Consider the following 24,818-nt stretch of genomic DNA (forward strand, 5'->3'; position numbering starts at 1 on the left):
GCGCCGAGGGCTGCCGGGCGCGCATGCGCGGTCTGCGGCGGCGCGCCGCGTGCACAGCCGACGCTCGTTCCAGCGGCCGCGCGCGCGCCGCCCTGCGCTGCTCAAGCTCGCGTCGCTGCAGCCGTCGTGCCACACGCCCCCGCACTCGCTGGAGCAGGAGGAGACGCCGCTGTGACTCCACCCCTCCGTGGCCTCGATCTGGGAGACTCCCCTTCGTGGTCCTGTCCCCGCGAGGTGTATGCTCACTCGTGCCGAGGGCCGCCCTGGGCACTCACCCAGGAGTGGAGAGGCTAGGACTGGGATGGACAGAGTCTGGGGAGCGGCGAGTGGCCTCCCAAGCGTCCTAGGCCGCTCGGAGCTGCAGGCCCTGACTCAGTCGCCCGAAGGACCCGTGGCCGGTGTTTCAGTTTTCGCTGCTGTGTCCCTTCTCATCCGCGCTGCCAGTGGAGCCGAGGCCAAAAGGAAACGGGGCTTGCCCAGTGTGCCTCCCGTTCCAAAAGTCCAAGCCCGTAGCGCCCTCACCCTTCCGCCCACCTGTTGAGGGCTGATTCCAGGTCCTCCCGTGACCCAGGCGCTACTTCCGGCCCTCTTTACCAGTTCCATGAAATACTGTTAGCCCACTGTTAGGGGCGCAGGCACATACACTTCCACTCTAGTGTCCAAACATCTAGATCCTGCGCTCAACTCTGCGCGGACCTTAGCGAGGTAGCTCTGGGCACTGGACAGCCTGAGCTGTCCCGCCTGGAGGGTGGCTGAACCCGTCAGGCCTGGTCCAGGCTGCACTGGCCTCAGGCGCACTCAGAGCTCACAGTGAGGTGGGACTCAAACAGCTCCAATAAGCTGCAACAGGGGCCGGCCGTGGTATGGAAGGATTTCTAACTAACTTGCAGGATTTCTGAGCCGCCGAAGGATGTAGCATCCTGCCCCCCCCACCCCCTCCCGCTCCTTACCAGGGTCTCAGACCTTTTGGAGAGGCCTTTTATCCTGTTATTCTTGGGAAGTACACTGGGGTAGGGAGTACCCCCAGCTGCGCTTGCTCTCTGACTCAGGCTCTTTGTGTGAGGTGCAAGAAAGGATTCAGGGACAATGCAGCTACCAGATCCTCTAGTGCTACTGGCTCATGAGAGGACTTGCAGGTTTCCTGGATCCTTGAGGGGGCAGTTTAAAGTGCTGTAATGGGTTCCAGTCTTCTCCCAGCAGCCTGAGGGGCTGCTAGATCAGCCTTCAGCTACAGGGGAACCCACGAATTCCAAGGCACCATAGTCACCAACTACCACTGTAGCATCTGGCCATGTGGCCTGGCAGTCATGGGATACAGGATTCTGCATGGAGTTCCAGGCCTGTGGCCCAGTCTTTAGGGCAACTCTCAGCTGTCTGAATCGCCCAGTCCAGTTTTTGCAAGCAGCTTAGGGGCATTCTGAGGATCCACAGACACAAGCTTTCCATAGGTGGGACCACAAAAGCTGTTCCAGAAGAGCTGTTCCCAGGCCAGTCAAGAGGACTGATGCACCCTGGTCCTGTGAACACGTCACTCAGAATCTTCGCTGTTCTTTCATGATTGTCCAACAGAATGTAGTCTTGTGAATGTATTTCCTTAGGGAAACTTGTGAAATGTTTTCTTGGGAAGAATTCCTATTTATTTAATACTGAACTCTGGCCTGTTTTGTGGTAGATTGGAAAGTACACACATTTAGGAATATTTCTCACTTCTTTATTTTCTTGAAAGTAACTATAATAGTGCACACTGTGTACGATTGATCTATCATGAAAGATTTAAGAATTTCATTGATACTGGAATTGAAATGCATTTTATCAGTAGTGAAAATTGTGTGTTTCTTTTTGTAAATGTAATCTCAATCATGTTTGTGTAACTGAATCAGAACATGCCTTAAAGTGTACCTGGGGCCTGCTGGCAGTGGCTGGGCAGGGAACATCAGACTCCAGCCAGACTGCTTGATCGAGTCCATTAAAAATGTTTCAAGGCATTATGGGTACAAACTCTGTGTCCCAATGGCTCTGCTAGTGAGACAATGTGTCTGATAATACAGGGCCCGGCCCTGGCAGAGGCAGCCCTTGCCTCCTGACATTCCCATATACAATGTACACTTTCTTAGGAAGGAGTGCAGCACCCCATAGGCTTGAAGATAAGATGGAGCATCTGGCACCAGTGTTCCAAGGGGGTGGAACCTGAGCTTAGGCAGAGGCCAGAGCTGGAACCTCTACCTGTCCCCACACTTCCTGATGGAACCCCATGCGTATGCACCCCGCCGTCATCCCCAGCAGGGCCCATCTGAGGTTTCAGCATCATCTTTTGAGCAGCATGATTTCAGATGTTTATTATAAAAGGCAATCCACACAGGTAGAGCCCACAGATGCTGTATGGAGGCACTGAGCCGCTGGTGCTGTGACAGCTTACAGCTGTCCCAACATGACACCTGCCCTGGGCCATGGAGGCTAAAGAGGCAGCTCACTGTGGCCCAGACCTGTGGATGGTTGCCAGAGGCCTGAGAGCCACCTACCCAGGTTAGACATCCCCTTCATGCCCATTGCTTGTTGCATCCAGGAACCCAGTAGCACATTCACGCTCCACCAGCCTTGAGGACCATCATGTGAAGCCCTCCTCCACTCTCCCCCAGGCCATGGTAAGCAGCTGCTCCAGACCTCCTCTGGAGACAAGGCCCCCATTTCAGGGCCCTTTCTTAAACACAAGGAGATCAGATGCAAAATGGCATCTCCTCCACGAAGTGAGACAAGAGCCAAAACCCTTTCCTGACTCCTGGAACCTATAGGAGAACAAATAGGCTCTTTAACCCCACGTTCTCTCTCCTTGTTTTTTTCTCTGCTTGCTTATTTCCACCCTGGAGAAGTGTGTGTTCATTCTTGAGCATGTACTTCTCACTTACTTCTCCCTCACATCTATGCTTCAATAAAAACTACCTTACTTCACAAAAAACAAATTCCGCCCCCCCCCCCCCCCCCACACACACACACACAAAACAGAGAGAGCAAGAAAGCACAAGCATGGGCATTTTCCAACTTGGAAGATATTCTTTCACCAACTGGCAGTTTGGGGGACTTCCAGGGAAACTATCCAGGTGTGGGTTTTAGGCTGGGATGATCCTGAGGTGGAAGGATCCAGTCTTGGAGACAGGCACTGGAAGTTCAAGCACACTGACAAGTTCCTATTTGCTTTGAATTATAAAGCATTCTCCCCAGTGAATGGTCACTGGAAACAGTCTGGGGGACAAAATGACAGAGATGGATGGATGTTCAGCCTGCCACCTGTTGGGGAGGGTTTGAGATTGCACTGGCAGGACACTAGTCTCAGACCTGGGTTGCCTCTAGGCTAAAGGCACCCATCAGATTCCCTGCCCACCCCACCCCCACAGCAGTTTTTGCAGCTGCTTCACTTCTCACAGACATGGTGACTCGCTTTTATTACACAGAAGGGTGGGAAAGTGCTCAATCTAGGCCTCCTGGTCCTCCCGCATGGTCCTACCTCACCAAGGAGGTTCTCACGCTTGAGAGTCTTGCAGACGGCACCCAGGACTACAACACCCAGTGTGGCCTGAGTCTTGGCTGGAGCACGACTTAGCAAACAGTGGTGGCATAGGCTACTTGAGGAGCTTGGCCACATTCAGACTGGGGACAGTAATCTCTTTGAAGATGGGCACATAGTTGGGGTTGGGCTGAGCGGAGCCCTGCTCCAGAGTCTCAATGATGGTCTGCTTCATGTCCCTGCTGGCATCCCCTCGCATGGCCAGTAGTGCTCCAATGTGGTCATCCCTAGGGAGACATCAGGACATGGGGGTGTTAGGGAGCCCCTGCTCCAGCTCAACCAACATCCCAGACAGGGTCTCCTCGTATGGCAGGAGAGGACTCAGCTGTCTGTCCCCTCACTGTTGTTCTCTCTGCTCTGGCATTTCTGCCTCTCATCTCTGGTAGCCTGAGGGTGGAACTGGAGAGGGAGGATAGGGGGCCAGCAGCACAGAGAACATTGGGACAATTCAGGGCAACCCTGCAGAAAGCACAGTGGGCACAGACACTTCCAGTGGTTCTGGCTGAGCAAGAAACAGAGGCCACAGAGACCCCCCTGCAACCCCTGCTCAGACATACTCCTTGTCCTCTCTGTGCAGCAGCATCTCACCTAAGCTACCCACCTGTAGCCCCTGGGCTAATTTTCTGGTTGAAGGCACACAGCTAGTGGCCAGAATAGAATGGCCATGACACCACAACTCCCACAACCCTATCATATACTCTCTGGACTATGCTCACAAATGCCATCTCTAAGTGTCTCTCCATGTGATTCACACCTAATGCCCATGATCCCTCATCTTCCCCATAACCTTGAATCTGGCCTTAAAAAGACCCCTGCTACTGGTATACCACTTGCCAATGAAATAAAGTGCTATTACCTAATGTCTGGGTATTTGCTAACCAGTGTTGAGACTTCCAGGTAGAGTAGAGAAGGGTCTGTCAGCTTAATGACCTCAGCAACAGCAATGATAGTGTCACAGTGTCCATCTGTTTCTTCGCCAAGTCCCTAGGAAACAGCAGGTATGGAGGTGACAGGCAACCCTGACACTAGGGATGAGCACAGGTCAGTTCTCCCAGATACCACCTGGCTGGCACTTCCATCTCTGCCTCCTTCACAGGAATACCTAGAGGTCTGTGTCCTCAAGTTGGAGAGTCAGCAAGAAAATGTGTTAGGATGTTAGGGAGGGAGCTCAGATCTCTGACAAATTATGAGAGTCTAAATGTGTGGTCTGAGACTTAGAATGTTTTGAAGGAACCCCGGATTTGAAGGGTTCAAGAGTCTTAGGGGACCCCTGAATTTGAGGGGGTTAAGGGTGTCTGAGGGGAGCCTGGTCTGAGGTGCTAGAGCTTAAGGGGATCCCTGGTCTAAGAGGAACCTAGTCTGAGGGTTTAGAAAGTCTGAGGGGATCCTTGGTCTAAGCGGTTAAATAATTTTAAGAGAGACTAGTCTGAGGGATCATATCACCTGAGGGGGAGCCTGATACGAAGGGAAGGGTACAGAGTCTAACAGAAACCTGATCTGAGGGGTTAGAGTCTAAGGAAATACCTGGTCAGAAGAGAACCTTACGGGCCAGAACGATAGTACAGCAGGCAGAGCGTTTGTCTTGTACATGGCCGACATGGGTTCAATCCCTGATATCCTATATGGTCCCCTAAGCACCGCCAGGAGTAATTCCTGAGTGCAGAGTCAGGAGTAACCCCTAAGCATTGAGCAACACTGGGTGTGAACCAAAAAGCAAAAGAAAAAAAAAAAAGAAGAGAACTTGATCTGAGGGGATCCTTGGTCAGATTGGTTAGACTATGAGTTTATCCCTGGTCTGAAGGGAGCCTGATCTGAGGAGGTTACAGAGTCTAAGGTGATCCTTGGTCTTTGTGGAACCTGGTCTGAAGAGATACCTTGTCTTAGAAGAACTAGATCTGAGGGGATCCTAGGTCTGAGGGATTCAAGTGTGAGAGGATTCCTTGTTTCAGGGAAGCCTGGTCTGAAGGGTTAGAGTTTGAGGAAATTGTTGATCTGAGGCTGACCCGGGTTCGATTCCTCCACCCCTCTCGGAGAGCCAGGCAAGCAACTGAAAGTATCTCGCCCGCACAGCAAAGCCTGGCAAGCTACCCGTGACGTATTCGATATGCCAAACACAGTAACAACAAGTCTCACAATGGAGACGTTACTGGGCCTGCTTGAGCAAATCGGTGAACAACGGGAGGACAGTGCTACAGCGTAGTGCAGTTGATCTGAGGGTTTAGAGGATCTCTACACTGAGAGGGACTCTGAGAGAGCCTCACCTGAGAGAGAGTATGAGGGCAGCTTGGTTTGAGGGTCAGAGTCTGGGAGGATCCCTAATCTGAGGGAACTACTGGTCTGAAGTATTAAAGAGTCTGAGGAGGTCCTTGTGGTCTGAGAGGAATTTGGGTGGAGGGAGGGAAGAGAGGAGAGGGGAATGGGAGAGAGGGGAGAGAGGGGGAGGGAGGGAGGGAGAGAGAGAGAGAGAGAGACAGAGACAGAGAGAGAGAGACAGACAGACAGAGACACAGAGAGAGAGAGAGAGAGAGAGAGAGAGAGAGAGAGAGAGAGAGAGAGAGAGAGAATCACTAGTCTGAGGTAAACAGAAACACTAGTCTGAGGATCACTAGTCTGAGAGAAACTGGTCCGAGGGGGTTATAGATGCTGAGGAGATTCCTGGACTGAGGGGTTAGAAAGTCTGAGAGTTGCCTGGTCTGAGGAGTTAAGAGTCCGAGGGGATTCCTGGTCTCAGGGGTTAGAGACTGAGAGGATCCCTGGTGTCTGGTGAGCTTGATCTGGGGTTTGAGAGCCTATGGGGCTAGAGAGTAAGAGGATCCCTCTGAGAGGACCCCTGGGCTGAGAAAAACCTAAACTGAGGAGATCCCTGGTCTGAGTGGTTAAAATGTGAGAGGATCCTTGATCAGAGGGGAGCCTGGTCTGAGGGGAACCTAGTCTGACAAGAAAGATACCTGGTCCAAGGAGAACCTGATCTGAAGGGATCTCAGGACTGAGGGGTTAAAGTATGAAAGGATCCCTGGTCTGAGGGGATCCATTGCCTGAGGGATTAGAGTCTGAGAGAAAACTGGTCTGAGGGATCAGAGTCTCAGTCTAAGGAGCCAGAGAGGGAGAGGATCCCTAGTCTGCAAACCTGATCTAAGGAATCCCTGGTCTGAGGAGATCCCTGGTCTATAAGATTAGAGTCAGAGAGAATCCCTAGTCTGATTGGAACATGATCTAAGAAAATCCTTGATGTAAGAGGAATCTGATTTGAGGAGTTAAGAGAATCTAAGAAGATCCCTGATCTGAGTGATCTCTGGTCTAAGGGAATGCATCTTCTGAGAAGAGAGTCTTAAGGGGTTACAGAACCTAAGGGAGATTCCTTTTCTGAGGTATTAGAGTCTAAAAGAATCTCTAGTCTGAGGGGAAACTGGTCTGAGAGGATCCCTGGTCTAAGGGGGAACCTGCTCTGTGGGTTTAGAGTCTAACGGGATTCTTTGTCTGAGGGGAGCCTAGTCTTAGGAGTTTGAGAGTTTCAATGCCTCTTTTGCAAACCACAACACCGAAAAGGAGAGAGAGAACAAAAGGGAATGCCCTGCCACAGAGGCAGGGTGGGACAGGGGAGATGGGGGGTGGGAGGGATACTGGAACCCATGGTGGTAGAAAATGGGCACTGGTGGAGGGATGGGTATTTGATCATTGTATAATTGAAATCAAAGCACAAAAATTTGTAAGTCTACAACTGTACCTCATGGTGTTTCACTAATAAAAATTAAAAAAAAAAAAAAGAGTTTGAGAGCCTGAGGGGGTCCCTGGTCTGAGGGGTTACAGTCTGAGTGGATCTCTAGTCTGATGGCAGCCTAATCTGAGGAGTTAAGAGTCTGAGGGGAGCCTGATCTGAGGAGATCTCTGGTCTAATGGGAGTCTGGTCTAAGAGGTTTGAGAGTCTGAGGGGATCTGTGGTCTCTGGTTAGGATGCTGAGGAGCCTGGTCTGAGGGATAAGATTATCTGAGAAGAATCTGGTCTGAGGCATTAGTGTCTGTGGGGATTTCTACTGAGGGTTAGAGAGTCTGAGAAGAGCCTGGTTTGAGGGATTCTGAAGGAACCCAGCAGTGCAGAAGCTCTGGGAAGAGAAGCCTACTTACAAAGAGGGATGTCAGTGGTTCCTTGGTTCCTGATGCTGCTTGGCTGACTTTGAATATTCAAGGGGCTCCCAGGGCTCAGTAACTGGGGCTTACTCACAGAAGACAGCTTCCGGAATAGGAATCGAAGTTGCTCAGCCTCCCGGACCATTCTCTCGGCACCCTCCTTGCGTTCCTCTGCACTCCGGAAGGAGATGCGCTTCTGCATGACAGCCCTCAGGTACTCCACCACCACACGTCTGTGCGCCTCAGCCGTCAGCCTCTGGGGAAAATGCCTGTCACCTCAGCAAAAGGGGGTAGGCTGGCATATCCTTTCCCACCTGCTAGTGAGCACACCAAGCCCATGAGCCTGTGAGAAGCTTGTTTGGGATTGTGTCCTAGAAGCTCTGGCAGCTGCCACAGAATAGCTTCCTGCATACCCACACAGGTGGGAGGGCAACATCAGCTGCAGACCCACAGGCCACTTGCTCTGAGCAGAGTGTGGGTTCAGTGGAGACAGTGGGGCTTTCCCAGGCCAAGGTCCCACAGGACTAAAATCTGTGAGCACACACGTTACACCTTGCACAGATACTGCTGGTTACCAGTAAGTGAAAAGATGCCAGGAACTTCTAAGGAGGCTATGGTTGTGCTTGAGGAGTTCTGGGGAGGTTAACTCTGCACACTGAACAGGAGACCAGAGCACTCAAGGAGATGGGGCCAGGTACCACCCATCTGCAGGCAGGCCAAGATGACCTGCACAGATACCACAGCTACATAAGCTCAGGGAGGTGGGAATCTCGGGCAGGGAGCTGTCTAAAGGCCTAAGGTTAGCTGCCCCAACAACCAGAGGGGGGATGAATGGGGCACTACAAATAAGAGTAAGCAAGAGTGCCCAGAAGTCTGGAACGCGCTAGTTCCAGGAAAGAGGATGCACAGGAAAGCCCCTCTGCTCCAACAGTGCAGAGAGGACCAGCGAGGTCCAGCTACCAGCACCAGGGATAGCCAGTGTGCCCAGGACATCTTTACACAGGGCTCTTGGACACATATGAAATGTTTCAGCAAGAACTCGTGGAAGTAACAAGAAATTCAAACTCAATCTGGCTGGCCCTGTCCAACTGCCAGTATCTTCTACCAGTTGTTCATCGCTGGGGTCTCTCTTACCTTCTTATATGGCTTCTTAATTCTTGCAAAGTCATTGAAGTAGTCCTCCACGGTGACACAGATGATGTCTACAGCATTGGAGCCGAGAAGCCATTTCTTCGTCATCAGCTCATTGAGATGTTGCTGAAACACAAAAAACATCAGTCAGAAACAGTCCCAGGCACAGATGTTGGAAACGTGGCATTACTGCCAACTGCAAGCGGCCTGGAGGTATCCTGGCAGACACTACACCCCTCATATGTGCGACCCTGCGTGCAAGAACTGCAGACACACTGTCATGTGTTTGCCTGCCTAACACCACAAGAGAAAACCGCTCGTCTTGCAAATCCAGAAAATCTGTAGAGAATCCAAAGGTATCATTCCCTCATGAAACTGTTCAAAGGTAGATCTGCAAACTAAAGCTACAGCAGCCCCACACCAAAATGCCCTCCAGATTCAACTCTCATCACAGTGGTGTATAGGTCTCTCTCATGTTTCAGAGCAACTCGTAGGGCTGAGGCTACCTCTGATCTTGGCCAGCCTGCCGACAACAGCTAATGCTTAGCTTTAAGCTGCCACTCTGAGGCATGGCCTTCTGAATTATGCTGAAGACACTGGTATTTCTTCACTGTACAGTGCTTGTTTGTGCCCTTTATCTATATTCTGCCCTGTCTTATAAATGCATACTGTCTCCTTCCCAATTTCCCAGTCTCTCGGAGCTAAGCATTTCCTATCACACATCTTTCCATTTTCTCACATTTCAGGTTTTCCAGGCCTGGCCCACAAGCCTCTGCTTCTGCAGCTCCTAGAGCAGGCCATGTGTATGTTTAGAACAGACTCCACTTGCTCACAGAACACGGCTCTGTGTGACGCCAAGTGCGTCTGGGTGAGGGCTTTGTCTTGGATCTTTGTTCAAAGCAGAGACTGTTCTGTATGTTGCATCTGCTCATGGGCACAAGTCTATGCTTCAATCTGGTACCAAGCATCTGTGGAGATTAGAAGTAATCTTCTCACACATTTGTTTCTTGTTTGTGACCCAATAAGGGGTTTGGCAGTTTCCCTTTCCACCTTTTGAATACCTGATGGTAATAACTAAAGAGTAACCTCTGACATTCAGCATCAGGCACAACCATCATTTATTGGCTGGCGCCTCTCTGGTTGTACAAGCAAAAGGACCACTCAGGACAGCTCGACTCTGAATAGCAGAGCCCTGGTCTCAGCCCAGCTGAGCATGCAGTCATAGATGAACAAGCACTGTGTGCACTAGGAGAGCAGCAGGCAGCCCTCTCTATCCAGAAAGTGAGGGTGTGTATACCTCTAGGTCCAGAAAGACTTCCTCCAGTAGGCTGCTGCAGCCCTCCTGCGCAATGCTGTCTAGAATTCCATCCACACTGGGTTGGCTCAGAGACAGGTCTGGGTCCAAGCTGCTCTTCATGTACTTCCTTTTCAGGCTGACTACAGATTCTCTGCAGAGGACAGTTGTGGATGCATGAAGATGGATCCCCAACCCCCGTACACCCATGCCCACCAGCACTCACTTGAAGGTCTGGCAGTTGTTGATGATGGCAACCATGTAGTGCACATAGCACTGTGGGTGCTGGCGGTTACGTAGGTGATCCTCCTTGTAGAGCTGAGCTTCTTCTTTATACCTATGGACAGACCGTCAGATGTGCAGGTTCAATGCCACACAAATAACACCCACCTGCACACATCAAGCAGATGGAACTTTAAACTAGTTGTTTATAACACGTGACTGAAAATTTCACCAGAATTTAAAATAGTGTGCATTATCTTGATGTGACAGAAATTAGTAACACTGGCACACGCTACACATCCCTCTCTGAAACTGCCTGAAGAAATCAAGTATAATATAAACTGGTTCTCTAGATCAGGAAATACCTGAGCTCACCACAACTCTTCTACATTTCTCCGGCAAGCTCTCATATGCAGGATACAATAGTACACTGTGTTGTATGTACAGAAAATACCTAATTGCCTTTACTCTGAGGCTACACTGGTGATGCTTAAAAGCTGCTCCTAGCTCAGTGCTTGGCTTCACTCCAGCCCAGTGAACTTTCTCCAGTCTGGGAATGGGGGCATGGGGGGTGGGATAGGAGATGCAGGGGGTCACTCAGACAGAGCTTGGGGGGCAACTCCAGCAGTACTCAGCCAGTCAGGCCAGTAGTTCCATATGAGAGTAAGAAAATACTGTAATGCTCTGGCCCTGTAATGCCAGGGGTCACCTGCTACCTGTGCCTCCCCAGCACTACTCAGGGGCTGCAGGGCTATATCTGGAAATCCTTAGGGTCAATTAAAGGTGAAATGGGGGGTTGGGGCGTAGCACAGAGAGAAGGGCATTTGCCTTGCATGGGTCTGATTCCCAGCATTCCACATCGACCCCACGAGCACTGCCAGGAGTAATTCCTGAGTGCAGAGCCAGGAGTTATCCATGTGCATCGCTGGGTGTGACCCAAAAAACAACCAACCAAACAACAACATCAAAACCATAAAAAAAAAAGTAAAATGATTATTTCACTTCTCTGTCCAAAGTCATGTTCAGGTGCTCCAATAGCTGAGACCAAGAAGACTTCCTCTTTGTAGAGGAAGCTCCACCTTATTTCTGAAAAATGACATGCTCAGGTGGGGACTTCCACGGACAGGGGCTAATGACTCAGGCAGGGATCCCCATGATAGGAGAAAGAGGGGTGTTGATGAGAAACCAGGTAGGAGACCCTTAGGTGAGAACTTCCATGGTAACCTATGGAGAGGAAGGGGCAATTCTTTGGACCAGGACTCAAAGCTCTGCCCTCCACAAGCTCTACTAACCCAATGAACATTTTATAATAAAAGCATGTGGTTTGAGTGGTTGGGGACAAAGCTCATGATAAAGCACTAGCTTTATCATGTGGGAACCCCTGGGTTCATTATCAGGACCACACGATCCCCCGGGATCATGTGCTGGAAGTGACTCCTGAATACCAAGCTGGGAGAGGCACTGAGTGTCCAAAAACCAAATGAAAAAGCATGTGGTTGTGTATTTGGGAAACCCAAATGCCAACCTGATGTCAGATGGTTGTCTAGTGGTAAAACCCTGGAATTCACTAGCACTGTTCCCTCTTATCGTGGGAAAGGATTCTGGGTAAGGTTGGTTGATGGTGGTCACTCTTCTCCCTTTCTAGAGTCTGACCTTCCTCTCAGGCATTATTCTTTGGCTTATGATGGACATCTGGTGAAGCTTTGGAGGAGGTGTTCTTTTAATACTGGGCTTGTACAGCTTCTTGCGTACTGGTCTTATGTTAGAATTGGAGTAGGCCAGTGGATAAACCTGGTGTCAGATGAGTTCATGGGTCAATGCCAATTTTCTATGTGGCTGGCAGCACTGTGGTTAGACAATGTATGTAACAGATGCCATATTGTTCAGGACCTGCTTTAGAGGATTTGGGGGCAGGGATGACAGGAGGAGGCAAGCAGAGACTGAGAAAGACAGAGGGACAGCCTTGAATTGAGATACTGGGATTATTTTTTTCCTCTTTTTCTGAGCACGAAGGACATCTTCCACTCTGCATTTGTTTGAAAATATTCATCATAAACAACTCAAGAATCAGAAAGAATCTTCAAAAGCAGCCGTGGGGAAGCTCCACAGAGGCCCCTGTTTCTCTTCCCCAAAGGTTTAGGAAAAGGGCATAAAGGGAAGAAGGTGAGTACCCTCATACTGCTGCATCTGCTATGATTTCCCTCATGTCAGTCCTCTCTGAGGAATAAAAGGGCTTTGTTTATTTGTAAGCTGTCAGATGTATTAGGTTTCACAAAGATTAGCTTTCAGTTTTTAAATGGGTATTTTCGGAACCAGCATTCTGCAAACACACATACCTGCTTAAGAAAGAGCTCATCTGCTGAAGACACAGAACCAGCACCTTTGTCTTCAAGTCCTCGCTAATCTGAGCAGCAACTTGAAGGTTCTGCTCAAACATCTAGAAATGGGAGAACTGGTGAATTATGACCTAACTTCTCTTTATATAAAACTTCATCTGGAAGTGATAGAATACTACACATTAAAAGAAGTGAAATATATGCCCTCCTCCCAGGAAAACACGGGTCCCCTCCTCCCTGCACTGCAATGGGCTCCACAGTGGAGGCTGAAGGTACTCAGAGCACTATGGGACACTCCTCTGTTCCTGCAATGAGTCTCCAAGGCAGGGACTGCAAATTTTTCCAGGGCTGGTATTCAAGCTGCTTCTGCCAGTGCCTCAATTGCCCTCTCTAAAGGGTTTATGTGTAGTGTGCTGAGAAGAGTAAGGAGACAGCTATACATCCAAGCTGGAGACAACGTTCTCCTATGTCCTGAGCACAGGGCACCTACCATGATGTCACCTTAAAAGAAAAAGGTGAGGGCCAAACCATGCTTCCCCAGCGGTATTTCAGGGAACCCCCCACCTGCATTCACTCCTGCCCAGCTCGAGGCTGCCACAGATCTTCCAACATGTCTTAGCCTCCAACTATAAGTAAAATGAGGCCAGAAAAGAAAGGAACTAGGACTTATTCTCTTCTCAAACCCAATCAGATCACACTCGACTAGGAAAAGGATGGGGCACCTGTGACGAAAAGCTGAACACATACACCACTGGTATGAGGAAACTCACTTAAAGCATCACATACAACTAAATAGGTGCCAGTTCCAAAGAAAAAGGTCAGAAAAACAAAAATGGCTTTGGGCAAAGCTGCTTGGCAAGCAAGGCCAATTTTCCTGGCATCAGAGAAAAAGAATGTCTTTAACCCACGTCAGGTACAAGGGTTTGTCAGAGATGCCACAGACTGTCATCCAGCTGGGATGACCCCAGGGAGGGTGGGCACCTGGAACACAATGGCAGGGAGCGTGGTCTGATAGTAGCCATCCTGGTCAGCTTCTGGTTCCGTCTCTCGTAACCAATCTTTCTTGTCAGTTTCCAGTGCTTTCCGCAGCCAGGCAATGATATTGGACTAAGGAAAAGAACATCACAGAAAAGAAAGGCAAGGGCCAGAGAGAGAGGACAGGTGTTAAGGCACTTGCCTTTCATGCTGTCAGTCCTGGCTCAATCCCTGACACTACCAGGAGTGACCCCAGAGCACAAAACCAAAAGTAAGCTCTGAGAAGCATGGGTGTACCCAACCCTCCCCCTTGACACACACACCAAGAAAAAGAAAAGCACAGAACATTCAAGGGAATAGTGTGTCTGCAGAGCATGGCCCTCAGCCTCCTGGACTGAAATCTTGAAGCACCAAGCCAGGTAAGTCAGAAACACAGAACAAGACATGCCCACTCTGGCATACCACCCTTCTCCCTCCCAAATGGCAAACAGTCTGAGACCCAGGGTCCAGAATAGCATGAGGACCCCAATTCCGTACCCTTCAGGAGCAAGAGCAGTCTTCTGCCCTGCCCACCAGCACCAGACAGCCCCGATCACGATGGGCCTGTGCACTCACGGTGAGGGTTGACATGTAGGTGTCGAGCAGTTCTGAGACCATGTGTGGAGAGAGAAGAGAGTCCAGGCTGCTGGCATCCACCTCTGGGGCCAGCTCCACGTTCCCCATCATCTCTGCACTACAGCGAGAAGCAGGAGTGAGAATCACTGCAAGGGAAACAAAACACTGTGGCAAAAGGCTCTACCCAAGATGGGGGAGCTACGGAGACATCCGCATATCCCCCACTGGGGATAACACTGGGTGCCAAAGGCTCCACCAGCAAAGACTGAGTGTGAGGGTAGGGTCCTGTCCACCATTGAGAATGACCAAGTATGAGAGCGGAATCCTATTCAACACCAACGATGACTAAATACGAGGGAGGGATCCTGTCCACCACTGGGAAAGACTGAGCAAGAGGGTGTGATTCTGTCCATTACAGAGAATGACTGTGCATGTGGGGGGATCCTGTCCAACAATGAGCCTCCCATGTAGCAAAACGCACACACTGGATGGGACCAGCACTAGCAAGTGACATATATACTTTGCAGTAGTAGTAGCAATACAGGTAGTCTGGATCACTCTGACACTGCAAGACTGAAGGGGTCTTGCATGGGTCACACTTTGGAGGAGGCAGGACATGGACCAGGCTTCAGACAACATGGTTTTCTGGGACGGGGAAGATGTCCAGGAGGCTGGAGGTATCAAGACCCAAGGATTCCAATGAACCCTGGAGACCTGGGAAACCATCTGCCCAAGGACCGATACTGAGCAAACACAGGAACGAACTGCTCACTGAGAAAAAGTCAGAGCCTCCCTAGTAAAAAGCACTTCAGGGAACCCTACGGGTCAGATTCTTACTGAACTTGGGTCATTTCTGCCCACAAGAATCTGACTTTAGAGTATAAATATTTCTAGAATGAAAGTGGACGGACACTTGCAGAAGAAAGGCTGCAAGACAGGTGAGGGGACAACAGGAAGCTCTCAGGCACCCCAGACCAGAAAATGCTCTGGGTAGCAAGACACAGCAAAGTCCAGCCTCACAAATGACCCTGCTCCCCTGCTGCTGGATGTGAGGGCGTGGGCCCTCCTCCCTGTCTATCCCTTACCTCATGTGACAGGTTTGGTCTAGGAAGTTGGAAAAGGTCGTGCGGTATGGCCACCACAGTGAGGCATGACAGGTATAGGCGAGTGACCATCAGTGTATTTCTTTCCATATTTCCCTGAAGCAGATATACTCTCAACTGATGTGCCATTTCCCCAGACACACAACACAGACAAACACAGACACAGACACACACACATATGTGCACGCGCTATAACCTGATAGCTGAAACACAGGGTCACCTTCTTTAAGCAGCGTTGGGGACTGAACCCTGGTCTCATGCAGCAAATTATGTGCTTTATGACTAAATCATAGCCCCGGCCCAAGTTAAAGAACTTTCACATGCTAACAACAAGCTGAAACATGTATACATACAGCGCTGAATATTACTGTCCCTTTGACAACAGAAAAGGAAAAATGTTTCTTCTACCACTGATCTGATTCCTCTGCCACCCACTGCCTCACTATTCACCCCCACCCTCCAACTCCTACCAGCTGGTGAAATGAAAATGCCTTCAGGTGGACATGCAAAAAGGCCTTCAGCAGGAAGGAGTTGGGCTCAGTCACCTGGAAGGCAGCTCTGGAGCACGAAGCAAGTCACTGCCGAGGAGCATAGGTCTCCTGGAAACACACCTAATGGCACAGCCTAGACGCCAAGGGCGAGGAACCACCAAGTGTTCCCACAGCAGAGCCATGCCTTGCCTCAGAAGACCCAGAACAGACACCAATGCCCATGGTCTGAGCACCAGCCCAGAAAAACAGAGCAGCAGTGCGCAGGAACAATAGTAGAGTGGATAGGGTCCTTGCAACAGACCTGGGTTTGATCCCTGGCACCCCATATGGACCCTCCCCTCCAAGTCCACAAAGAGTATTCTTTTGAGGAGTAGGTTCTGAGAATCCCCATATATGGGCCCAAAACAAAAATAACAAAAGAAAACAGACCAGTGGCTCCCTGGTCAACACCGAGCCCGGGACACCTACCTGGTGTAGGTGTTTAAGACCCACGTCAACAGGCTCACAATCTCATTTGCTTCCAGATCTTCAGATGCAAGCTCCTGCATGCGTGTACTCAGAGCCTGATGGTACATTTGTAGAAGGTGCCTGAAGATCTCGTAATGTGGAGGGAAGCATTGCACCATGAGGTTCTTGGTCACAAGCAGGTCATCTAGGACATATTTCCGAATGATCTCCAGGTGGCGCACAAGCCACATCTTGTCGGACTCCCTGGTGTCAGCTTGCGTGCCCTCAATTCGCGTGGTCACAGTTCTGTCCAGGATGGCAAACATCTTCTCCTTCCAATTCTTGGGCCTCCCAGGAGGAACAAAGCCTGTTTGCTTTTTCCGGTCAAGGATGCGTCTATCAATTTTTTCTTCCCTTTCAATGATCCTGACAACCGAGACCAGGAGGGTGGGATCACGACGGACAGTGACCAATGCTCTCTGCAGCACCATCCATAGCTGTTTGGCCAGCTCATCAGAGAGACCCTGTGTGCTCCCAAAGTAGCTGTGGATGAGGGTCATGTCACGTGTGTTCCCACTGTCCATGCGGTACTGCTCGTACATCAGCCCATCCCGGGAGCACTCTAGGTCCATGAGCTTACGGTGGGCCTGCAGGAGCTCTCCTTGTTCTATGAGGTCCTGGGTCTCCCTCACAATCTCAGGCACTGTAAGAAACCACAGGAGAGGCATGTAGGACCCTTGAGAGATAAGAGGAGGTGTCTCCCCAGGACATGAGCATGCAGGGTGGCTGCCATGATGACCCTGGACTCAGAGGCCTCTGAAGACTGGAGAGCCCCAGAGAGTGAACTGGAGTGAATTTTAGGCAACTGCAGTTCTCCACAGTTCACAGAAACCAGAAGCCAACACAATATAAGCTCAGGTCAGCCTGGAGGAAAGGGAAGGCCCACCACTGCCACACTTGTTTGTTCATTGCAGCACTCTTTACAATAGCCAGAATCTGGAAAAAACCTGAGTGTCCAAGAACAGATGACTGGTTAAAGAAACTTTGGTACATCTACACAATGGAGTACTATGTAGCTGTTAGAAAAGATGAAGTCATGAAATTTACATATAAATGGTACTACATGGAAAGTATCATGCTAAGCGAAATGAGTCAGAAAGAGAGGGACAGACATAAAAAGACTGCATTCATCTGGGGGACATAAAGTAACAAAATAGGAGATTAATACCCAAGAATAGCTGAGATCAGTACCAGGAGGATTATTCCATGGCTTAGAGACCAGCTGGGCATTCTAGGTGAAAGGGCAGTTCAGATAGAGAAGGGAGCACCAAATAAAGGGTGTTTGGAGGATCCTCCCAGGATGGGAGATGCATGTTGAAAGTAGACTATGGACCGAACATGATTGCCACTCAATGCCTCTTTTGCAGACCACAACACCCAAAAGGAGAGAGAGAACAAAAGCGAATGCCCTGCTACAGAGGCAGGGTGGGATGGGGGGGATGGGGATGGGAAGGATACTGGGATCCATGGTGGTGGAAAATGGGCACTGGTGGAGGGATGGGTATTTCATCATTGTATAATCGAAACCCAAGCACAAAAATTTGTAAGTCTACAACTGTACCTCATGGTGTTTCACTAATAAAAATTAGTAAAAAAAAAAAAAGAAAAAAGAAACTCTGATTCAAAAGATATAAACTAAAAATAAAGAGACAGAAAATGAGACTCCAGGCAAATAGTAACCAAACAGATCAGCAGAGTCAACAGTGACATCAGGACTGGAGAGACACTTCCAGAGTTAAGGTAACATGCACCTGCCACCAGCTTGACCCAGCAATACCCATATCTTCCATATCATCCCCCTGAGCCCTGCCAGCTGTACTGTGCACCCCCCCCCCCAAAAAAAAGTGCTGGAAAGAAAACATGGTTATGAGACAAAAGAGGAATTACTATTAGTAAAAGGCTTCATCCAGGAAGCAAATAAACAATTCTAAATATTCACATAAAATGATATATATAAAGCAAAATTTGAGAGTTGAGAAAAATAAAAGCTGGAGACTCCAATATCCTATTCACAGTAATAAGATGGACACAACCAGACAGAAGGGGATTAAGAAACAGAGAACACGGGGACTGGAAAGACAGTATAGTGGGAGGATGCTCGCCTTGCACACAGCTGACCTGTGTTTAATCCCTGGCATCCCATATGGTACCCCGAGCCCCAAAGAAGTGATCTCTTGAGCACAGAGCCAGGAGTAAACTCTGAGCATTGTTGGGAATGTTCCCTAGACCCCCAAACAAACAGAGAACATGAACATGATGACCCAACAAAACCCCAGAGACACTCACACAGAACCCTCCCCTAAATAGTGCCCACTGCTTTCAAGCGCAGGGGTTTAAGCAGGCAAGACTACCAGAGCACAGATAAGTCTCAGCCATCCTGATAAAGGTATCATATAAAGCATCTTCTCTGACCTCATGGAGGAAATAGAAATCATTAACAGATAAAAAAAATTCATGAATGTGCTAGGGCTGAAGTGGGTAGGGCATTTGCCTTGCATGTGGCTGACCAGGGTTCAATCCCTAGCACCTCATTTGGCTCATTGAGCCCACCAGGAGTGATACCTGAGCACAGAGCCAGGATTAGGCCCTGAGCACCACCGGGTTGTGGCTCCAAAACAAACAAAAAATCCCCAAAATTATGAATTATGAAAGTGAAGAAATTAACCAGAAAGTCAAAGAAGAAATTGAAAGAGAAATTAAAAACCGCTTGGGAACTGGAAAGATAGTACAATGGATAGGGCATTTGCCTTGCATATGGTCAACCTGGGTTCAATTCGTGGCATCCTGTATGGTTCCCCAAGCACTACCAGGAGTAATTCTTGAATGCAGAGCTGGGAGTAGCCCCTAAGTACTGCCCGGCATGGCCCCCAAACCAAAAAGCAAACAAAATAAATATCACTTAGAATCAAATGAACACACGACATACCAAAACTTAGGGGACACACAGCAACAGTGCTAAAGGGGAAATTTTAGCTATTCACACACACACACACACACACGAACAAGCTCAAATCAACATTACACACACAAATACAAATACAAATACACACACACACACACACATATGAATGAGCTCAAGTCAACATTACAATTTAAGGAACTGGAACCAGAAGAGCAACTCAGACCAAACACAGCAGAAGGAAGGGGGAAAAAAAATCTAGGCACAGATTAGCAAACAGAAAACACGAAAATCAGAGAAAATGACCAAAACCAGGAGATCTTTGAAAAGATCAACAATGGACAAATAGTAGCTTGATGCATAAGAAAAAAGTCTCAAATAGTGAAATCAGAAATAAAAAGTGAAACCGTCACAGTCAATTCTATAGAAATAAAAGAATTATAAGAGCACTGTATGGACAATAGTAGATGACTAGGTGAAATGGCCAATTCTTAGAGACAAGGTTCACTAGACTGTCTCTTGTCACTGTAACTGGGAAGGGGTGGAGAGGACAGGGAAGCAAAGCTTCTGTTCTGACAGATGGAGAGTTCTGGAGATGGCCAGAGGCACTGTAGCAGAGTATCAAAGGACTGGATAGCAGTGGCTGTTAAGACAGCAGAACATATAGGATGCGTATTTTAAAATAAAAAACAAGTGAATGAAATCTACCATGCAGAATTAAGAAAGCAATTCCACTGCCAACTGCATCCAAAGAATCAAATACCAGGACTGAAGAGACAATAGGAGCCTGCCTTGGGGCTGGAGTGATAGTACAGCAGGTAGGGCGTTTGCCTTGCATGCAGCCAACCCGGGTTCGATTCCTAGCATCCCATATGGTCCCCTCAGCACCGCCAGAAGTAATTCCTGAGTACAGAGCCAGGAGTAGCCCCTGTGCATCGCTGGGTGTGACCCAAAAAGAAAAAAAAAAGAGCCTGCCTTGCACGAACTAGGTTCAATCCCCAGCACCACTTAGGATCCACTGAGCAATACCAGGAGTGAACCTGACCAGAACTACGAATAAGTCCCAGGTACTGCAGGGTATGGCCCTAACTCCTCCTTCCCCCAACCAGGGGCAAAATAAAAAATCCAAAGAATCAAATACCTACAAATAAATTTAACAAAGAATGTGAAAGATATATATGTAACAAAAACGATAAGACAGAGTTAACAAAAAGAAACAGACATTAAGAAACGGAGATATATAATGAACATGGAAGAAAATTATAATAGTAAAAGTCTCCATTGTGTCAAAGAAATATACACATTCACGGCAATCTCAATCCAAATTCCAATGACATATTTTAAGAAAATAGAAGGAAAATACTAGGTCTATGAAGGACTATATAAGATCTCAAATTGCTATGGCAATCCTGAGGAAGCAAAAGGAAAATGGAAGAATCGTGTTCCCTGACTTCAAGTTTATGACAAAATGACAACAATTAAAATTGTGTAGTATGAAAGTAAAGACACTTGGACCAATGGGATAGAACCAAAAAAACCCCCAGAAGTAAATGCACAAATTTACCAATACTAGAGTTATAACAAAGAATCTACAACCATTTTTTAAATGAACAGTGCCAGAAATGTGGGGCAGGCCTGTGTAAATGGGCAAAGCTAAACTCCTCTAAGTCAATCTACAGAAATAAATTAAAGGGATGGACCTGGAAGTAAAACCCAGAACTGTAGTGTACATGAGAAAACACAGTGAGACGTCCCATGTACCAGCATTAGAGACATTTGAAGGAACTCACCCCAGCAGGAAGCAAAGGGAAGACAGATTAACACTGAATCAAAAAGCCTGTATCCAGCCAAAGAAACTAAAAACAGACAGAAAAGAATCTCCTGGGTGGGAGGAGATACTTTTCTGCACACCACACATCTGATGAGAGGCTAATATCCATGGCCTATAAAGAGCTACAATTCAGTCGCAGGAGAGAAACTCCCCAGGAACAAAGAGTCATAAGGGGCCAGAGTGACAGTACAGAGGGTAGGGCGCTTGCCTTACACAGAGGCAATCCAGATTCAATCCCCATATGGTGCCCAGAGCACCGCCCAGAGGATCCTGAATGCAGAGACAGGAGTAATCCTAACATCACCAAGAGAGGGGAAAAAAAAAAAAGAAGAAAAAATAAAAGAAAAATAGGCAGAAGGTCCAAATAGACACGTCTCCAGAGAGGACACACAGGTGACCGAGACATATGGGAAAGTGTCCATTGTCTGTTATTTCTGGGTAAATGCAAACTGAGACCATCCTGCACTCCTACCCCATGCCATAGACATTGCTTGGGCATGGCTCTCACTCGAGTGAATGGCAAGGACAGTAGCGTTGGTGAGAACATGGAAAGGAGATCAGGGTGCTATAGGGATGGGACTGGAACCACCGCTGGAAAACACTCAGGAGTTTCCTCAAGAAGCTGACAATAGAGCCACCCAGAATCTGCCAATCCCACTCCTGGGAACGCCTGTGAGAGTGATAAAAGCATTTACAAGAAAGTCAGTCCACTTTTTGCATCTAGTAATCTGGGACATGTAAATGTCCGTCAGTACCTGACTAGGTGGAATGTGGTTCAATATAAACAAGATAAAATTCTGGTATATGAAACAAAATTAAAGGTGGAGTCAGAGCAGTAGTAGAGTGGGTAGGGTGCCTGCCTTGCACGCAGCCAACTCAGGTTTGATCCCCAGCATTCCATAGTGGTCCCCAAAACTCATCAGGAGTGATTTATGAGTGCAGAGCCAGGAGTAAACCCTAAGCATTGCTAGGTATGGCTCCCAAACGAAAACAAAACAAAACAAGAAATGGACGGTACTTAAGGGCATTAAGTAAACTAAGTCAGAAGGGGAAACATAAGTACTGAATATTTCACCTACGTGTGTACAAAGTAAGGCTGCAAAACAGGAGAGCAGACAAAAACACAGGACACCAAGAAAAGAACTAAGGTTACCTGAGGAGAAGGGGTGGGGCAATCTGGGGATATCTGGCAGTAGCCTCAGAGATGGGAAGAAAGTGCTGCCAGCGAAGAAGCAGCTGTGAGGGAGGGAAATCAACCACAGAGGTACTGGCTGAATCTACCGAAGAACCCAATTTCAGGAAGTCTCATCACCCTGTAGTTGTTTCCTTTTACCCCTTGTTGAAGTGCTTGCCACTCAGAGGGACGATTAGGGACAGGGAAGAGAGCACAAAGAGTGAGGTTGGAAGAGGTAAAAGGAGTGCAGGGGAGGTGAGAAGAGCTGAGTAGGCTCTTGTATCCAAAACCCTGGGTGAAGTCAGCGCACACTCGTACCCTGTACAATGTGGAAAGGGCAGGAACCAGTGTCCAGCCTCAAACATGCAACATGGGAAGAGAAGGCACAAGCCCATGTCAAGGCATCTTGCTGGGAGTGGTTGTCCCTGACAGAGATTCGGGGGTGGGTGGGTGGGGGTAGGAGGGAGAGAAAGGCCTAAGGGGTAAGGACTACCCAGCACAGAGTGGAGCCCAAGCAGGTGGCCTGACATTGCTGGAGAAGCCTGTCCACTCACAGAAACAGAAAGAAAGGCTGCCCCAGGCCCGGCTGCTCAATACCTCTGTCAGGTCTGGCTTGAACCACGACCGAGATCCTAGAGGGTTTTAGGCCACTATGGCCTGTCCATGCTCTCCCTCCATCTGTCCTTCTCTGCGACTGCATCAACCACAAACCATGGTGTTGGTGAGTGACACCGCAGACCTAACACTGGGCAGCTCCTGGAACAGGCAGTCAAGTGCCAAGGTTCCAGTGCAGAATCTCAGTGATGTGTGGGTTCGTGTGTCTGATGTGACCAAGGCTGAGGCCCGCAGCTCTCCTGGTCCCTGTATCCACCATATGTGCACTGAGTGCACAGCAGACACCAGCCCTGCCAATCCTGCCAGGTGGTACCTGCAAAGGGCCCCTCCTTGGCCCTGGGAAGTGCTAGGAGAAAATAGAGGCTCTCAGGGTTCCCCCCAGTTCCAAGCCGTAGTGTGAGTATGCAGATGCTTTCCATGCTCTCACCTGAGAAGATGCTCTTCAGGTTCTCCACAGCAGCAGCAAGTTGGCTGTGCCGTACCACAGCGTCCTTCACGTCCTTGAGGCTCTCAATGGTGTTGATGCTCTGCCTCCAGTCTGTGCTGACATCGGCTAGGGACTGCTGTATGTCCTTGACATCAGTGAGGGCACTGTGCAGCTGGCTCAGGCCTGTGCGCACCCCGTCCAGTTGCGACTGGATAGCAGCCTGGGGCAGGAGCATGTGGTGAGCAGTCAGGACCGGGAGGCCCCCCACCCCTTGCCAGGAGCCCCATCAGAGACAGTTCCAGAGCTGAGCTGAGAAAGGAGACAATCCAGGGCTTCCCCAAATGCACAAAGTGGCTCTCTCTTCTCTACTGCTGGCTGGCAGCGGAACAACAATGCCTTTTCTGTATGTGCAGTGCTTGGGGAGAGAACCCAGGGTCTCGCACATGCACAGCAAATGCTCCCCTGAGCCCCATCCTGCACCTACAACACCTCTCTGAGCTTTCTTGACACTGCTCATGGACTTAAAAGCCGTAGGGTACCACATGATGCCTCAGTCAGGACCAGGCTGCCCCTCCAACGGGAGCACTCAGATACAGGGTCGCTCACTACTAGCCAGCAGCCAGGCTTAGGGTCCCCCCACAATCAGACTCAACTCAAGGGTGGCCAGGTCACTGCATACACTGGGTCCAGCCATGGTGGCATCCACAGGTTTGCCAGCGCAAAGCCATGAAGGAAAGGGTGGGGGGGCATTGGCAAGAGCACCTGGGAGCATATGCCCTCAGGAGTCTCAACGGTTGTCAGTGAAGGTACTACACGGGGCAGAGACCACTCTCAGCATCCGAGTCACTCCTGACAGCCTAAAGGGTTTCCGCACGTTTCTAAGACATAAAAACTCTGCCTAAAACCATTTTGAAGGTGAGGGCCAGGGATGTGGTGCAGAGGCAGAGGCGCTGGGTGGGTGAGAGCCCAGGGCCGCCAAAACCAGAAAAGACCCCAAATCCTCAAATTCAGGATTCGAGGGAACGGCTGGGGCGCTGATGAGGACTGCGGGGACCGGACCGAGGGAGCCCGCGGGGCTCTGCATGGGACCGTGTGGAAAACGGAGGGCTCGTGCGTCCGGGCGGTACCTTGAGTCGCGCCTCCACTGACGCCTTCTTGCGGGCCTCGCGGCGGCGGTACTGCTCCACCTTGTCCAGCTGGTCGGGCCGCTGCAGCATGCCCGCCACCCGCTGCACGGCCGTGCCCACGGCCTCGCGGTCCGTCTCCTTCATGGCGCCCGCGCGGCTCCGCTACAGCAGCGACCGGGAGGTGTGAGCCGAGCCCGGCCGCGGAGAGGGAGGCCCCTCCGCCCCAAACGCTGTCGCACGGACTCGCCCGTCCCGGTGCTCCCCCGCCCTCAGACTCGCCCGTCCCGCTTCCCTCAGCCCTCAGACTCGCCCGTCCCGGTGCGCCCCCGCCCTCAGACTCGCCCGTCCCGGTGCTCCCCCGCCCCTAGACTCGCCCGTCCCGGTGCC

The 24,818-nt window shown here is 49.7% G+C and overlaps 1 protein-coding gene across 1 annotated transcript; it reads right to left on the bottom strand.

Moving 5' to 3' along the window:
• Positions 1–3,400: 3,400 nt before the first annotated feature.
• EXOC3 (exocyst complex component 3) lies at positions 3,401–24,616 on the bottom strand. Its single transcript, XM_056135078.1, has 12 exons — positions 24,432–24,616; positions 23,305–23,524; positions 16,320–17,001; positions 14,258–14,375; positions 13,649–13,774; positions 12,668–12,768; positions 10,336–10,446; positions 10,113–10,263; positions 8,819–8,941; positions 7,779–7,940; positions 4,416–4,543; positions 3,401–3,786 (listed from the first exon to the last, which is right to left on the bottom strand). The coding sequence occupies exons 1-12, from the start codon at positions 24,573–24,575 to the stop codon at positions 3,615–3,617; spliced, it is 2,238 nt and encodes a 745-aa protein (XP_055991053.1). The 5' UTR covers positions 24,576–24,616; the 3' UTR covers positions 3,401–3,614.
• Between the last annotated feature and the right edge of the window lie 202 nt (positions 24,617–24,818).

Source organism: Sorex fumeus, unplaced genomic scaffold (assembly GCF_029834395.1).
Source record: "Sorex fumeus unplaced genomic scaffold, SorFum_2.1 ptg000110l, whole genome shotgun sequence".
Taxonomy (NCBI): domain Eukaryota; kingdom Metazoa; phylum Chordata; class Mammalia; order Eulipotyphla; family Soricidae; genus Sorex; species Sorex fumeus.

What these genes read in the sequence shown, in the direction of transcription:
- EXOC3 (XM_056135078.1), bottom strand. Translation starts at nt 24,575, where the DNA reads ATGAAGGAGACGGACCGCGAGGCCGTGGGCACGGCCGTGCAGCGGGTG. An exon ending in CAGTGGAGGCGCGACTCAAG is followed by an intron (nt 23,525 to 24,431) that starts GTACCGCCCGGA and finishes CTCCTGCCCCAG; the next exon opens with GCTGCTATCCAGTCGCAACT. An exon ending in AGCAAATACCCAGACATTAG is followed by an intron (nt 3,787 to 4,415) that starts GTAATAGCACTT and finishes ATGTCTCCCTAG; the next exon opens with GGATGACCACATTGGAGCAC.